The following is an 18,561-nucleotide window of genomic DNA, read 5'->3' as shown; positions in this document are numbered from 1 at the left end:
TGACTTTTTTTTTTTTTAACATCTTTATTGGGGTATAATTGCTTTACAATGGTCTCTTTTCTTTTTGACAATAGCCATCCTAACAGGCGTGAGGTGACATCTCACTGTGGTTTTGATTTGCATTTCCCTGACGATAGTGATGTTGAGCACCTTTCCATGTACTTACTGGCCATTTGTGTATCTTCTTTGAAAAATATCTGTTCAGGTCCTTTGCCCATATTCCAGTGGGATTATTTGGGTTTTTTGCTATTGATCTGTAGGAGTTCCTTATATATCTTAGATGTTAATACCTTATCAGGTATATGGTATCTAATAAATATTTTTTCCCATTCCCTAGGCTGCCTCTTTATTTTGTTGATGGTTTCCTTTGCTATGCAGAAGCTTTTCAGTTTGATATAGTCCCGTTTGTTATTTTTTGCTTTTGCTGTTTATGCTCTCAGTTGCATATACAAAAAAAATCATTGCCAAGACAAATGTCAAGGAGCTTCCTCCCTATGTTTTCTGTACATGTCTGGTAGGTCTACTTATTAGTTTCATTTGGTGGTGTCACGTTTGCCTGCTTCTTTGTGAACACAAGTCTGTTTCCTCTGGTTTGCTTTCTCAATACAGTCCTCCTTGATGGCTCCACTGGCGTTTTACAGCCTCCTACCTGGAACCCATAGTTTCCACATAGGAACTTTTGTCCATGGATGGCTGCTAAGGTTACTATTGCTGTGGGGTTATATATGAGAGACCTCCTATTCCACCATCTTGCTGACCCAGAGCAAACATTGTAAAGCCAAACAGAGTATTCTCTAATAGTTTTTGGAAGAACTATGATAGACAACATTTCCTACATGTAGCATGTAGCATCCTTCCTGGCACACCCCCAAATCCACATTTGATGTATATCTCTATGGTTTTCCTCCTGGGCTAGAAAACTCTCAGGGCATCTATCTTAGGAAAAAAATCATAGGTCAAAAACCACTATGCTTAAAATAAAAAATAATAATAAATTAAAAAAAAAACACTATGCCAAAGACCTTCCCATATGCCAGGCTCCCCCATCCTGCCTGTTCCAACTTCAGACTTACAACTTCTACTTCCATTTTTATATGTTGTAAGCCCTTGCCCCCATCAAATCCAATCTCTCAGGAGACATAAATAAAATACAACCAAAGTGGAATGGGAAAGAGAGAACATTACTGACAACAGTCATTCACATAATTTATTCTCATTGGGCTGAAGGCAAATAGGGAATATGAATCCTAAAGTTTGGGGATAGGAAACAAAGAAAAATTATTTCCTCATTCTCCCTGACTATACTTTCAAGTCTTCTTCCTGGTTTATTACGTTATTTGGACAACCACACTTGACCACACCTCCTGACATTACTCAATATTTGCTTGAGTGAAAGAGACTGAGGCAAACTGAAGGAGCAGCTCTCATTACCCTCTGTCCATCACCCAGCAAACAGCCAGCCATGTCCTCACCATTCCTGTACACTGTTGGAGAGATGAGACCATCACACCAGCTGTGCCTACTGGGGTTGCTATTGTTTTCTCTTATTCCAAGTCAACTATGCCAGATCTGTGGTGAGTATGGTTTGACCTAAGTTGCTCTAGCATGATAGTCTGAAGACTATTGACAGGGAGCTTTGTGTAGAGTTACCTGAGAAAAGACCCTATTCCAATTCTGTATGCCGTTGGACTCTATGAGTAATGTGAAGGGTGGCAGGAGATGGTGAGGAAAGTTCCACAATGTACGTTGTTTTAAGAGGGATCATAGATTCAACATTAACTTGCCTAACTCTTCTTCCTATGCTAAGAGCCTTTCTACCACAACAGACCTGCCCAGTAGCTGTCTATTCTTGTTCATTTTCAGTGATAGAAAACTCATGACCCAGAAATTATTCAAGATCATGGAAAGGTGTCTTTTGATTCTGAGATGCAATCTGTTTTTCTGAAGTTCAGCCTATGGGTTTTAGGTTAACTCCTTGTTTAACTATGAAGAAAAAAATAATGTTAATAATCTCTTTCAAATAACGAAGACTGTTCTCTTGTCATTATTGAGTTCAGATATTCCAAGCTACACATCTTCTTCTTTTCAACTCTTCCCCACAGGACGTGGGTAGAAACCCATCATCTCTCCTCTGCATGTAGGCTCCAGAGAGTATGTGATTCTATTTCAAAACTACTAACTAAGAGAAAGAAAAACTGGTTCAGGTATAGTCTGACCCCTTAATAGCCAAATGATCCAATGTTTCTGAATTTTTTTAGCTTCGTCTATAAATGGAGGATAATCAGGGAAAAGTGTTGAAGCAGGTGATTTCTTAAAGTCCGGTATAGCTCACAGGTCATGATTTCTCTATTATAAGTCTTTACCCTGGAATTGAGCTTCAAACCAGTCCAAAGATGGTGCCACAATGTGGTGTCAGCTGCGGCTACATCTTCCTCGTCTCTACAGCCCACAGGAAGCAATCCATCGCACAGCAGAAACACTAAAGTTCCGAATCTGCCAGCTCTAATTGTTCTTCCTGGCCTGTCATTTCTTCTGTTGTATCCTAAGAACAGGGGGTCTCCATGGAGGCTTTGGAGTTTCATTCATTGTACAAAATAATTAACTTTGTTTTTGTGGTTAAGGAAGCTGATTTGAGCTGTTGACCAGGAACTAAAAAGTCTATTTCAGTGCCAGAAAATCCGCTGAACTGGATGCTTCCATAAAATCTCAGAGGCGACTCACAGTTGTCCAGTTGTGCCTGTAACAAACCATGACCTTCTACAATCACTCCACTCGGATCTTCCCGACTCTCTCTTTTAAAGTGAAGAAAGGTGGGCAAGGAAAATAACATTTCCTGGACTCTCTAAGTATGTGATCCTTAGAAACTCGAGTTGAGCTAGAGGTAGTAATATGTACAGTATTTTATAGTTTACTTAGTGGGGTTTTTTTTTTATCCAATATCCATGGAGTAGGTGTTACTATCCACCATTTCAACTGAAGTCAAGAAAGTTACATAACTTGGGGCTGCCCTGGCGGCGCAGTGGTTAAGAATCCTCCTGCCAATGCAGGGGGCACAGGTTCGAGCCCTGGTCTGGGAAGACCCCACATGCCGCAGAGCAACTAAGCCCGTGCGCCACAACTACTGAAGCCCGTGCGCCTAGAGCCCGTGCTCCACAACAAGAGAAGCCACCGCAGTGAGAAGCCCGTGCACCGCAACAAAGAGTAGCCCCCACTCGCCACAACTAGAGAAAGCCCGCATGCAGAAACGAAGACCCAACACAACCAAAAATAAATAAATTAAAAAAAAAACAAAAGAAAGTTACGTAACTTACCCCCAGGTATAAGTTAAGGAGCAAAGAATCCAGCCAAGGCCTGCCTGAACTCAGGGTTCATACTCTTCTCACGATTCCACAAACCCATGAGATAATCTGGAGATGGGTAGGATTTTCTTAAGATTATGGTCAAAGAATATTTAGAAATGTTTTCAGTGATAGTTAACTCTTCTTATTCTCCAGTTCCTGGGGGGTCCGGATTCTCCTTTTATTTCCACAATGTAATGGGACTCCCTCCATCCTTGCCCCTGGGATTTGGACACGTCTTAGGCTAAAACCAGAAGGTTTTCCAAAGGGTCCATGATGCTGAATAACGATCTTGATGCCTGGCCAGTTGGGCAATCAGACAATGCAGCTTTGGGCTCAATCACCAATGACACGTAGAATTTTTGCCTTCTTTCTCTTCTCTCTTCTTCCCTTCAGCATTAACCCAAGTGAATTAGAAGAAGATGGAGAAGGAAACAACGGACTCTAGAAAGTAGATTGGGCTAGGCTCCAATGACCAAGGTCTCTTTAAGGATACCCTCTCTAGGCCTCAAATTAGGTAACGGTACTAGATCTACCAGGCAGGACTTATATTCTGCCAGGACACAATGGTAAGGCTGAATAGTTGTTAAAATAGTTAACACTTCCATGCTGGTTGGCAAAAAAAGTAATACCTGGCAGAGCGGGGCTCCAGACCCACCTTTGTATTGTTATAGCAACACTGCCAGCGACTACTGGAAGGGTCTATGCCTGTGCCACATCTGTTCCTAAATCTTTTAATATCATCCCTGTTCCTAGCCCTAATATTTCACGAGTGTGTGTTTCTTATTTCCTCCCTCCCTTGCCACAGAGGTAAGCAGAGAAAACTGCTCCTATCTAAATCCTCTAGTAAACACAATGGTAAATGCAAACTATACCAAAGGAATCCAAAGTGCCAACATCCTGTTGACCTTCAGACTTGTTCAGATTCAGAACCAAAGGCTAGAACAACAGCTGACTCGACAAATTCAAGAAGATATAGAAAAAAGAGGTGAGTGCCTATATTCCCCGGAAGAGTTAGGAAAAGACTTACCTATCTATAAAGATGATCTCCAGGGAGTTCTAAAAATTGTGTGTCCAAAACATCCCTGATACATCAATCTTAGCTGTAGAAAACTTGAGGTGAACAGGGGTAAATATAAAATGTAGTACACTTGAAACTTATTTAATGTTATAAACCAATGTTACCTAAATTTAAAAAAAATCTAACACAAGTATGTAGTGGGGTTTTTTTTTGATAAAGTTCACATGAAATTCAAAAAAAAATTGAGATGACACAAAGGTACCTCAAAACATCAATCCCCTGCCACTTACTCTAGAGCTAGGCCTTCCTTCTTTGAGCCCTGAAAATCATATTCCTTCAAGAAGTTACAAGGAAAAGCAAAAGAAATTATAGACTCTCATCCATTAAGACTGTTATATGATATAGTTGAGTTCATGACCAGAGAGGGTGTGGACCACAACCAAGAAAGCTGACAGTCGAGAGGCAACCACAGAGCAACAGAGATGTGGACTGGGTTTGAGACCAGATTCCACTTCGAGCCTTTCTTTTCAATATCGAGCTTTAGCTTTCTAATGAGTATAAGGGGGAAATACACCACCCCCACCTACCTAGCGATATTATTGTGAGAATTAGGAGCAGCCTGAGAGTTTGGACGCTCTCTAAGGCAGAACATACAAGTCAATTATTCCTATCCAGGAAAGACGGCACCCACAAGGAGAGAAAATCCCAAGGCTTTATTATTTATCTATTTTTATTCTTTGTTCATTTTTATAAGGATTACATGATTCCAGAAAGAACCCATAATTTCATGGGAAAGATTAAGATCTCGCTTGCATTTATACAGTACTGCTAGAAAAGGCTCTGTTTTGGGGATAAAGAAGAGAACAACAAAATATTAGTAAAGAGTAGAACAGGAGAAAGGAGTGACAGCAATATAAGTCTCCAGGAAGACAGGAGGCCAAAAAAATTATAAGCATGTACCTTGTTTAACTTGAATACTTTTCTTTTCAGAGCCAGAGATAACCTCAGGAGAGCTTGCCTTGGCTATCCTGGCTTTGGGAGCGTGTAAAAACTCTAGTGAAGTGTTTATATGTGATGCTCATCTGGTTAGCAAACTAGGAGAGAAATTCAAAGCAGAAATTGAGAATATGGGTGAGAATCAAATGTTCAGAGACCCTGGACATCCTTGTCTTTTCCTCTACTGACTCAGAACTGTATGAAGTTTCCCCCTATTTTTTCCATCTCCTCTTCACTTCATTCATCCCACTATACCTTTGAAGATCACTTTCCCTTCTTCCTTCTTTCAACATGCATCTTGAGTTTTCTTTTCCAATATGTTCAACTGAGCATTGACCTTACGTAGGATGATGAATGCACACACCAACACACAAACATACAGGTCACAGTTCTCTAGTCCTCCAGAAGCTTGGCATTTAGACAAATTACACCAGAAATAGCTGAGCAATACGAGACACTGTGTCATAAGTATCAAAGCATATACATATGATTCTATAATATTACAAGGGCTAAAGATGGCAAAAAGTACTTTATCACTGGGAAAAATAGGTTGACCATCACAGCTGCTAGTGGGGTACATTTGTGCATTCTAGTCCTAACTATGTAACCACCTGAACATCAGGATAGTATTTTTTTTTAATTTTTATTGGAGTATAGTTGATTTACAATGTTGTGTTAGTTTCAGGTGTACAGCAAAGTGAATCAGTTATACATATACATATATCCACTCTTTTTTAGATTTTTTCCCACATAGGTCATTACAGAGTATTGCCCTGTGCTATACAGTAGGTTCTTACTAGTTACCTATTTTATATATAGTGGTGTGTATATGTCAGTCCCAATCTCCCAATTTATCCCTCCCCCCCTTATTCCTTGGTAGCCATAAGTTTGTTTTCTACATCTGTGACTCTACTTCTGTTTTGTAAAAAAGTTCATTTGTACCCTTTTTTTAGATTCCACATATAAGCGATATCATATGACATTTGTCTTTCTATGTCTGACTTACTTCACTCAGTATGACAATCTCTAGGTCCATCCATGTTGCTGCAAATGGCATTATTTTGTTCTTTTTATGGCTGAGTAATATTCCATTATATACATGTACCACATCTTTATCCATTCCTCCATTGATGGACATTTATGTTGCTTCCATGTCCTGGCTATTGTAAATAGTGCTGCAGTGAACATTGGGGAGCATGTATCTTTTCAAATTATGTTTTTTTCTGGATATATGCCTAGAAGTGGGATTGCCGGGAGTATTTTTTATACCTTTAGTGCTGAATCTCCTCAGTTATAAAATGAAACGAGTTGAGTAGAATTTGGTGGCCCTTAAGAACCTTTAAATTTCTCAACTTTGCCGATTCTATGAGCAATATCTCCCCTCTGTTATTCACCTCTCTTTAAATGTAAAGAAATGGAGATAAAGTAAGCAGAAATAAGTTAAAAATGTACTATTCCGGTACCACTTCCGTGACTAAGGTATTTCTTTTCTCTCTGCCAGAAACACACAGTGACAATCCGCTGACTAACTATTACCAGCTCAGCCTGGCCCTCCTGGCCTTGTGTCTGTCCAGTGGGAGCTACTCAACCACCAACGTTATTCCTTACTTCACTCCTGAAAATAAAAACTATTATTTTGGCGGCCAGTTCTCAGTAGGTGAGTCATTTAAACCCAATTCCCTTGGTTTCAAGGACATAGGCACCAATAGGCCTTGCTCTTTGAATTTTTCTACCAGTAAGTACTTGAATTTTTTCTATCCTCTTTACCCTAGTCTCCTCAGAAGAGAATTTTTGTTTAGAAGAATGGATACTGAGTAGTATTTAAGCCTCTTTATGGATGTGCAGTATAGTAGAAAGATGTGGTTCCTACTCACACTTCTGAGTAACCAACAGATGTTAACTCTTGACTTTAATTTTCCCATCTTTAAAATGAGGATAGATCATGAGACTCTTCAGATAAGACATCTTAGGAAGTATAAATATTAGAGAAAGGGAATGCGGTGGAATTCATTTATCTCAACCCTGCACCTTTCTCTCATCTATTGGGACCATTTGGATGTGTGGGATTACTTCCAAATAATAGATTTGGAAGTAATCTTTCTTCCAAAGAATAATAGATTTGGAAGTAATCTTCTCATCTATTGGGACCATTTGGATGTGTGGGATTACTTGAATAATAGAACCTCTCCAGTGGTCAGGCCCAATATTTTGATCAATAAAGTGCGTATCCACCATGGAGAAGGACCAGACATTTCCCACTGGATCCGCTTACACATCCAAAAAGAAGTCCCCTTAAGACAAGTAATGCTGTTGCCCTAGGGGCCCAGATCCACAAGCTCATTTTTCTCCAAGAAGTGCAAAGAGAACCACCATTCAGTGTCTCAGGATAGTAAGGAGAAAGCGAGCTTCTTATACTCCTTCTTCTATGAGAGAGGTAAGGCACCGTGCCTAAAGAACATAGAGGAAACCAAGTAACGAGCCAGGAAAAAAAGACCTTATCCTCCATCCTTCCAATCTCTTGCCTCCTCCTCCCCATTAAGAAGGTTTACTGAATGAACTGCTCTCAAGCGCTATTTCTTAATCAGTCTAATGGAAACCTTGGAACTTTACAAAGACATATTTGTTTGGAGTATTATCCTGGGTTTTCTCAATTTCTTTGCCAATATGGCTAAAAGATAAAAAAGGATGAGAACAACCAGTATGTAAAAGCAGACCATTCGTGTGTTTGCACCTTCAAATCCATACGTGTTTCTATGACCAAGATGTGAGTTTCTGAGTACAAGGTACATGGCTATGCAACATAAGGAAAGAATCTTGCAATATTTGAGAGGCTAGTGCCAGAGGGATGACTGCTGTACCTTGAAATTCTTCTCTCCCATCATTAACGAGCATGACCAACCATCCCAGTTTGGCCAGATTTGTCCTGTTGTTAGTACTGAAAGTCCCACATACCAGGAAACTACTCAGTCCAGGGTGAACCAGGATGGTTAGTCACCCTATCACCGGTGTTTTGCTTCCTGACAGATACTGGAGCAATGGCTGTTCTTGCTCTAACCTGTGTGAAGAGGAGAATAGAAATGGAGGAGATTGAAGCAGATATAAAGGATTTAAACAAAACCAATGTTTATATAACATCCCTGGTAAATAAGATTCTGTCTGCAGAAAATGATGGTCTCTTTGGAAACATATTTAGCACAGGAGAAGCTATGCAGGTAAGTCAGAGCATAAACCAGGAGACAGGGAAGGGATTCATGGAGAAAAGCAACATCTTCATCCTCCCTTACTGGCCTCCTAAAGACTTATTATCCATTCTGTTTCCTATACTGACTTTGATCTTACTCATGTGATTCCCCTCCCCTGCCTGAAATGTATTCTCCTCTCCTTTACCTTTCCATATCCGATGCTTCTATGAAGCTCTTCCTGACTCCATTTAAGAAATTCTACAGCCTGCTACAATCTGTCTTGTTGTTTTATCACATGCAGTTTCACACTTTACCATATACCATTGTTTGGCGTTTCACCTTACCTCCCAAATTAGTTACTGGTATGGAAATAATAAGTGGTAGTGGAATCTGGTAGTTATTGACATTAAGTCATTAATGCACAACCACCCAGTGAAGAAAGAATTATTATCTCTATTTCCTAGGAAGTAATAATAATGAGTGTGAATCATGGAGTACCGGTAACTTGCCTAATAGTACAAAGCCAAAGAGCAATGCAGATCGTGATAGGACTGAAATAATTGGTTTCAAAACTCATACTCAATGCCAACACTATCTTGTATATGTTCCTTGAAGACTGAGAATTTATTCCTGCATTTACTCACTGATCTACTCAACTCTAAGGGGTAGATACAAGAGGAGATGAAGAAAGGTTTATAGAAAAAAAAAAAAAGATTTCACCGAGTCTTTGGTATGAATTTGGGTCTGCTAGGCTGACTCAGGGTGAGAGGACTTTCAAAGGGAGAGAAGAAGCAAGGACAAAGGACAAAGGTACAAAAGAACATCCCATATTTTAGGAAGATCAAAAGGTTCAGCACAAGGTGCTTGGGAAAATTACAAGACGGGGCTGATGATGTAAGCAAGGGTCCAATCATACAGAGTGTTCATATTGTTGTTACTGTTCACACTTGATAAGTTTGAAATTAATATAAAACCGTGGTTTCCCATTCTGGCTGCACATTTGAATCACCTGGAGGAGCTTTTATAAAATACTAATGTTTACACCCCAAACCAACCAGTTAATACAGAAATTTAGGGGTGGAACATGGGCTTTGGTCTTGTTTAAAAACCCTACAGGTGGTATTCATTCACAGCAGGACCAAGAGCTGCTTACCTACCACAGTTTATAAGAGAAGATAAAATATGATGAGTTTTTTTTTTAATATCCCACAAATGCTGGTTGACTACTTGGTTATCTTTAAGAGTCTTCAAGAAAAAATGAAAAGGAGAACTGTCCTTCCTTGAGAAACCACAGAGCGACATCTTCAAGTTTAGTCCATTTTAGCCCTTGACTTACTCTAATACCCTCTTAATTTTTCCTACCCTGTAATTCTTCCCCTTCAGTCCAGTTTATATCTGCTGCCTGGATAGTTTCTGTTCAAGAACCTGTTAGACTTCCCACTGTCAAGCAAATGATGGCAGACACCGCACCGTGAAATTCAAGAGTCTACCAATCTGGTCCCAACCTCCTTCTCCGGGCTGTCCTTCCACAATTGCCCTGAGTGTTCCCTCTACACCAGTTCTCCTAAGCCAGGAGGAATCCCCTGGGGATTTTACTAAAACGCATATAACTCTCATCATAGCCAGGCCAGGCTCTGGCCATTCCTACTTTATCCCCTTTGGTCAGGTTGTTGCCTCCTCATGTCACCTACCGAAATGCCATCATACCAGCAAGCCTATTCAAGTACTGCCTCCTCCACCAAGCCTTTCCTCAGTCTCACTAAATGTTTATAAGCTCTTCCTCTTTGGAAAGGCCATGCCGCTAGATGCTTCTCTTAGGGCATTCATCTTAGGGACTCCTTTACAAGAATCTGTTCACACTATTTATGGATTGCCTCCTATATGACAAATACTGTTTCAGCATCAGTGGTACAAGAGTAAATACGGTAGAGAAAGTCTGTTCTCACTGACGCTATGAGAGTTTGTGTGATTTAACAATTTCCACCTCCCCACCCAAACGAGCTTATAAGCTTCTTGATGGCGGGAAAGGTATTTTAGTGGTCTAAGGTGGTTCCTATGTAGTCAATGTCCAATAAAGATTTACTAAGTTAGTTAGATGCAGGCTTTCCCGTTATGTGAAGTTTCTCTCATTTATTCCCATTCTCTCTCTCTCTCTCTCTCTCTCTCTCTCTCTCTCTCTCTCTCTCTCTCATGTTAGGCTCTGTTTGTCTCATCAAACTATTACAAAAATAAACGGAAGTGCCAAGAAACTCTGCACACAGTACTTCACAACATCCTTCAGGGAGCATTCCATCTGCCAATTGCTGCAGCCCAGATCTTACCTGCCCTGATGGGAAAGACCTACTTGGATGTCTACAAAAACTGTTCTTGTGCCTGCAGTCCAGGTATAGCACTAATGAGCAAACTGTTTTGCCTTTCAGCATAACACCCAAAGTGTGTGAGACTTAGGTTTCCTCAGGGACCAGAAGTGACCAGTTAAACCTCTAAAGCATAACAGTTCCCAGATAGAACTCAGTCCTCCGTATGTGATCGTAACCCCCTGAGGATTTGTCCTTAACAGAGTAGTAGATGCTGTTCTTGGTTCAAACACTGATGAACAAGGTAGAGTTTATTAAAGGACGTCTATCTCCGAAGGGATGTTTTCTGACTGCTGGATACAGAGATTTTCTGAGCATCATTCCCATCCTAAAAAGTATGGTGTCTCTGACTTTTCATTATGCTCAATGAGTGGTCCCTCAGAGACATAAGACATTAATGCGGAAAGAACATGGCAGTATTATAAGAAAATTGCAGCATGAATCATTAATCAAACAACTGATTTTGCAACAAGGTACAAAAAAAGAAGACTTTTCCTTCTATCTATCTTGTTCATTTCTGGTTCAGGCACATGTAGGTTTAGGGATCTTAGACAAAATGTTTAACTTCTAAGCTTCAGTTTTCTACTATAAGAAATGCAAATGATAATAGTATGTAACATAGGTATTTGTAAGGACTGAAGGAGAAAATCCATGTAAAATGATTAGTACAGTGCCTGGCACATAATGTTTTCAATAAAGGTTAGGAAATAAAAAGGCTAGGGATTGGGAAAAAATAGGGGAAGGGCACTAAGAGATACAAACTTCCTGTTGTAAAATAAATAATTCATGGGAATATAAAGTACAGCATAGAGAATATAGTCAATAATATTGTAATAACTTTGTATGGTGACAGATGGTTACTAGACTTTCCATGGTGATCAATTCGTAATGAATATACATGTTGAATCATTGTTTTACACCTGAACCTGACATAATATTGTATGTCAACTATACTTCAATAAAAAAATTAAAAGGCAAAAAAAAAAGGGGGTGGGAAGCATTACTGTATACTGCACCAAAGCAAAAAAAAAAAAAAAAAAAAACAAACAGGAGCCTCTGTGGGAAACGGGAGATGGGGTAATTGAATTGCTGAGACAGCTGGAAGCTGACGCAGGCACAAGCCCGCACGAGCCGGTGAGTAGTGTGTGGTTTTAATTTGTGCTTTAGTCATATGAGAGATCTGCCCCGTGACTGCTGACCCTCGCTCCTTGCACAAACCTTCCTCTGCATAAAAGGAAGGAATCGTTGCATAGGGCTTGGATAGGTGTGCAGACTCTAACCTCATTTTTTATTATTCCTTATAAAAATTCTTCTCTGCCTTTCTGTCTCTGCCAGATAAATTCAACATCTCCACAGATAAGCCTGTACCTGTGACACCTACTATCTCACCCTCCAATATTTCAGTCAATTACTCTGTGCAAATCAATGAAATTTTCAATTCCACCAAAGTCACCGTGAGAAAGGGTTCTGTCTTCCTCGATGTGATGGTGGCAGCTGAGAAACAAAATAAGGCTGCATTTTGGTATGTCTGTACATAACCTAAGGTTAAGGAATTTAATGGGATTATGACTCAGCAAGAATACATCTGCACCTGAATACAATGTACATTTAAAACACCTCCCAGTGAGTACTTTTGCTGTTCACCAACATCGCACGGCCGGGGTTAAAAAAAGGGAGGTGAAATTTTTCCTCCTCTAGCATGTAGCAAGTATTAAATTATTGCTCACTGAATAGATAAATAAGTACCAGGGATCCCTCTTCTGTCAGTTAAACTCCTTCAATAAATAGAACCTCTTAAGTCAGACATTTTGTGTCTGGAACAGTGGTTCTTAACTATTTTTGAATCACTGACCCCTTTGAAAGTCAGATGAGTGGGATTCTCATCCCAGAAAAAGGAATATACACACAAAGTGTGTCATTTTTAAAAAATTTTTATTTTATATTGGAGTATAGTTGATTAACAATGATGTGTTAGTTACAGGTGTACAGCAAAGTGATTCAGTTATACCCATAAAAGTGTCCATTCTTTTAAATTGTGTTCCCATTTAGGTTATTATAGAATATTGAGCCGAGTTCCCTGTGCTATACAGTAGGTCTCTCTTGGTTATCTATTTTAAATATAGTAGTGTGTACATGTCAATCCCAAACTCCCAATCTATCCCCCACCCCCGCTACCCTTTACCCTTTACCCCTGGTAACCGTAAGTTAATTCTCTAAGTCTGTGAGTGCAAAACTTGTCATTTATGTTTTTTTTACATGTGCGGTTTTTTAAAATTAATTAATTAATTTTTTTTTTTTTTTGGCTGCGTTGGGTCTTCATTTCTGCATGCAGGCTTTCTCTAGTTGCGTCGGGTGGGGGCTTCTCTTCGTTGCAGCGTGCTGGCTTCTCATTGCAGTGCCTTCTCTTGTTGCAGAGCATGGGCTCTAGGTGCACGGGCTTCAGCAGTTGTGGCATGTAGGCTCAGTAGTTGTGGCTCGTGGGCTCTAGAGCACAGGCTCGGTAGTTGTGACACACCGGCTTAGTTGCTCCGCGGCATGTGGGATCTTCCCGGACCAGGGCTTGAACCTGTGTCCCCTGCATTGGCAGGCAGATTCTTAACCACTGCACCAGCAGGGAAGTCCCCAAAACTTATTATTTAAATCAGAGGTCTTACAAATGCCTCCCCCACCTTTCAGGAGGTTCATGGATTCCTAGATTAAGGTTCCCTGACCTAGAGAGTTCAAATATTAAAATTAAGATATTGACTCTGCCTCTGAAAAATATGGCTTATTTGGCTCCTTAAACCTAACTGACAATAGCTTATTGTATTTAATAACACGCTGTAAGATGCGACAGAGAAAATCGTATATATATGAAAATTATGTCTATGTGTATATATATAACTATAAAGCCTGCTTTCAAGTGTTCCCAGGAAGGTAGAGAAATGTGAATAAAGAATGTGAAAAAGACATTGACTATGTCACTTTTTAATAAACAGGTATGAATTACTAAATTATCCTTTCCTGTTCCTCTTTCCTCAGTGCCTCTAGGACAACCAATTAACACTTTCTTGTACTGCTTTAGTGTCTTCATCAGTTACTGTCTTGGGCAGAAGATTTGAAATTGTTGATGGCAAAGTGTCTACTATGGCAGGAAGGAGGGGCAGAAACCAGGGGAATCATTTCTCTAATTTTGCATGGATTGTAGGAGGGCCTGCATCAGAATGACCTGGAATGTTTATAGAATGTGCAGATTCCTGGTCCCAGCCCAGACCGACAGAATCAAGGTATCTGGGGATAGGGCCAGGAGATCTGCATACTCTGAAGCATCTTCAAGTGATTCTTAGGTGCGTTAAAGTTTGAGAAACACCCATGGAGAGTTGCCTTCGACCATTCTAAGTTCCTGGAACCCATTCACTGTCCCCCACAGTTTCGAAACGGAGGACAGCCCATGGGGGCCCTACATCACCACTGTTCAGAACATAAGCGCCAACAATAATGACAGAACCTACTGGCAACTTCTGAGCAATGGCCAACCGCTGAGCCAAGGTAAGGGAGAGTACGACAAACAACGCTACAGAGTGAGATGCCCAAAGCATTCAGGTGTGAGGGTGTAAGCTTTGGCGGGGAACGGGCCAAGGAGCTGGGAGAGCCATACCCATTATCTGATGATTTGGTGGTCAAATCATTTGACCCACTTCTCCTTCTTCTTCCTTTTCAGGAGCTGGGAGTTATGTTGTCAAAAATGGAGAATATTTGGAGGTTCGTTGGAGCACATACTAATAAACCCAAACCATCCTCAGCTGGGTCTAACCCTTTTGTAGTGAGATTCCATGTGGAAATTGATCTTACACCTTCCTTTTCACTTATCTCGACCCCAATAGCATAGTCAATAACCTCTAATTCTCTCTTCGCATGTTCAATAAAAGATCAACAACTATACAAAAAGAGCATGTTCTAATAATTTCATAGCAAAAGGGAATTACTATTAGAGAGAAGAACTACCTCAGGAGGAAACAAAGTGAAAGAGATTAGACCCACTTGTCTAATAAACTGAGTTCTACTCAAGGTTCCCCTGCTAACTATCTGGGTGACCTTGGGCAACTGGGGAAAACGGAGATAAAGTTCTGGGTCTAATGGTGCAGCAGTAACCAATGAGATCAAGGAGAAAGTTCATAGGGAGACTGAGCTCTCTGAGACCCAGATGCAAGGGAGGAACTGAGTGGACATATTGGCTTCATACAGGCAGTGGGTAGAGAGAAAAATATTGCCATGGAGAAAGGGTGAAATGTGAAGCTTACACATAAAAGTCAGTCCACAAAGTTTGAGGAACACTTTCATTCCCTCTTCCAGCTGCCTCCCCTGGGTCCCACTTGTTCTCCCACATTTATTTTCCTTTCATTTCACCATAAAAATCACCCTTATAGTCATATCATCAAAATACACATGTAAAAAAAAAAATGACTCCAATGTTCATTTCAGCAGAATTCACTTTAAAGAAAAAGTTGAATCATGTCTTAGCATGAGCTGGGTTACACCTCTTATTGAGTACCTGAGCTATGTGCACATTCAGTCAGGAACCAGAAGTGCCTTTAAGAAGCCGGAGGACAAAAGGTGCTTCAGATAAAGCATAAAGTAATCCATTTAAAATAACCTCCAAAAGAAAGAGCCCTTTAGGTAGAATTAGTTAACTTATTTCAAAAATGTCTTCCTCATTGCTCCTTGTGTTTTCATGATACTCTTCTCTTCTCCCCCTCCACCAGTAACCCTGATTCCTACACACAGTAACCCTCTTCCTACACACTGCTTTCTGGCACTGATCTTCAACTCTCAGGTTCAGCTCTGCCCTGGCCTTCATTAACCGGGTGTGACAGATGCCTTCACAACTACACAGCAAGGGATTCCATCCTCTTGGGTCTGTGTCACATCTTGAAAGCTAAATTAGAGACAGGGGGGTCTCCATGGTGCTGTGAGCATGCAGTACCAGCTGTCAGATCTATTTGTAGACTATACAATCTATGTGAAATTGAAGGATAATGGTTTAGGTCACAAATATGCAAACTATTAGGACTGGCATTGCTGTCCAGCACAGTGTGACCATACAGTTTATCATCCAACCATAACTCTGTTAAGAGTGAAAGTGAACATTATTAATAACTATACTCAGAAAAAAAACAGATTAAAAACTGGGACTATCCTGGGAAAACCAGAACATATGGTCAATGTTGTCCATAAAGGAAGCTCAAGCAAAAAATATAAACACAGGGGCTTCCCTGGTGGCACAGTGGTTGAGAGTCCGCCTGCCGATGCGGGGGACACGGGTTCGTGCGCCGGTCTGGGAAGATCCCACATGCCACGGAGCGGCTGGGCCCGTGAGCCATGGCTGCTGAGCCTGCGCGTCCAGAGCCTGTGCTCCGCAACGGGAGAGGCCACAACAGTAAGAGGCCCGCGTATCGCAAAAAAAAAAAAAAATATATATATATATATATATATACACACAAACACAAATATGTCAAAATAACAGGAAATATTGCCCCTGAAATAACCAATGAAACTGAATCTCAATGTAACAAAGTTGGAATGGGTCTCTCCAACATCCCTAACTCTCTCTCAATGATTCTAGCTCATTGTCTGTAATATTCAGTCAATACCAGTAAAGCACCCAATTTATGTTAGACCTATTTTCCCAAATGTGGTACAAGAAATTAAACTCATTGGTATACCAACATGGAGTCAAGTAACATGCCATCACAACATTAAAGTCATTTTCTTTTCACTTCTCATTTAATTCTGATTGGATTAAATATCAAACCTCACTTTATGCCACTATGTTTTCCAACACTCCCCTCTAGCACTGCTAACCTCCGTTTCTGATGGAGAAAGATGAGTTTCTCCCAGCCCATGGTCTTTAAGTAGAAGGTAGTAACACTGTTGTCTGATAGGAATGCCTTCAATCTCTGAAACAGACATGAAGGTCAATGGAAGAATGTTTCTTTAGCATTCCACTAACATTGGCCAGTGAAACCTAGCTCTGGCCACACTTGCATTCTGAGAAGATCCTATGGCTTGAGATTATGTCAGAACCTAGACTGAGGCTGAGGGGAGAAACTTACACCTACAAAGAAGTAATCAACACAAATAAACCTTTCAGATGTCCAGAGAGAATCTCAGTGCTTTGATACCAGAAAATGAGGCACAGGAAAAAACAAACAAGGAAATAAATCAATAAGTCCAGTCAAGAGTTAACCAAAGACTATCAAAACATATGCTTTAAGAAACTATAGAGGAGATTGGTTCAAGATGGCGGAGTAGAAGGACGTGCTCTCACTCCCTCTTTCAAGAACACCGGAATCACAACTAACTGCTGAACAATCATTGACAGGAAGACACTGGAACTCACCAAAAAAGATACCCCACATCCAAAGATAAAGGAGAAGCTGCAATGAGATGGTAGGAGGGGCGCAATCACAATAAAATCAAATCCCACAACTGCTGGGTGGGTGACTCACAAACTAGAGAACAGTTATACCACAGAAGTCCACCCACTGGAGTGAAGGTTCTGAGTCCCACGTCAGGCTTCCGAACCTGGGGGTCCGGCAACGGGAGGAGGAATTCCTAGAGAATCAGACTTTGAAGGCTAGTGGGATTTGACTGCAGGACTTTGACAGGACTGGGAGAAACAGACTCCACTCTTGGAAGGCACACACAAAGTAGTGTGCGCATCAGGACCCAGGGGAAAGAGCAGTGACCCCATAGGAGACTGAACCAGACCTACCTGCTAGTGTTGGAGGGTCTTCTGCAGAGGCGGGGGGTGGCTGTGCCTCACCGTAAGGACAAGGACACTGGCAGCAGAAGTTCTGGGAAGTACTCCTTGGCGTGAGCCCTCCCAGAGTCCGCCATTAGCTCCACTAAAGAGCCCGGCTAGACTCCAGTGTTGGGTCGCCTCAGGCCAAACAACCAACAGGGAGGGAACCCAGCCCCACCCATCAGCAGACAAGTGTATTAAAGTTTTACTGAGCTCAGCCCACCAGAGCAACAGCCACCTCTACCCACCACCAGTCCCACCTATCAGGAAACTTCCACAACCCTCTTAGATAGTCTCATCCACCAGAGGGCACACAGCAGAAGCAAGAAGAACTACAATCCTGCAGCCTGTGGAACAAAAACCACAATCACAGAAAGATAGACAAGATGAAAAAGCAGAGGGCTATGTACCAGATGAAGGAACAAGATAAAACCCCAGAAAAACAACTGAATGAAGTGGAGACAGGCAACCTTCCAGAAAAACAGTTCAGAATAATGACAGTGAAGATGATCCAGGACCTCAGAAAAAGAATGGAGGCAAAGATCGAGAAGATGCAAGAAATGTTTAAAAAGGACCTAGAAGAATTAAAGAACAAACAAACGAGATGAACAATACAATAACTGAAATGAAAACGACACTAGAAGGAATCAATAGCAGAATAACTGAGGCAGAGGAATGGATAAGTGACCTGGAAGACAGAATGGTGGAATTCACTGCTGTGGAACAGACTAAAGAAAAAATAATGAAAAGAAATGAAGACAGACTAAGAGACCGCTGGGACAACATTAAATGCAACAACATTCACATTATAGGGGTCCCAGAAGGAGAAGAGAGAGAGAAATGACCTGAGAAAATATTTGAAGAGATTATAGTCGAAAACTTC

General features: G+C 40.9%; 2 protein-coding genes across 2 annotated transcripts in view; one reads left to right on the top strand and one right to left on the bottom strand.

Moving 5' to 3' along the window:
- Positions 1-18,561, bottom strand: part of STX3 (syntaxin 3) — a gene marked incomplete at its 3' end in the record, with an annotated part of 143,598 nt that overhangs the window by 36,777 nt on the left and 88,260 nt on the right. The window lies entirely within an intron of this gene.
- On the top strand, positions 1,463-14,656 carry TCN1 (transcobalamin 1; the record flags this gene model as incomplete). Its single annotated transcript, XM_082844440.1, has 9 exons — positions 1,463-1,574; positions 4,147-4,326; positions 5,350-5,490; positions 6,857-7,012; positions 8,380-8,567; positions 10,735-10,921; positions 12,230-12,416; positions 14,304-14,422; positions 14,595-14,656. 9 exons carry the CDS (start codon positions 1,463-1,465, stop codon positions 14,654-14,656), a joined length of 1,332 nt encoding a protein of 443 aa, XP_082700566.1.

This window comes from Leucopleurus acutus, assembly GCF_964270905.1.
Source record: "Leucopleurus acutus genome assembly, chromosome: 8".
Lineage (NCBI taxonomy): Eukaryota > Metazoa > Chordata > Mammalia > Artiodactyla > Delphinidae > Leucopleurus > Leucopleurus acutus.
This window is presented reverse-complemented; position numbering and strand designations above follow the sequence as displayed.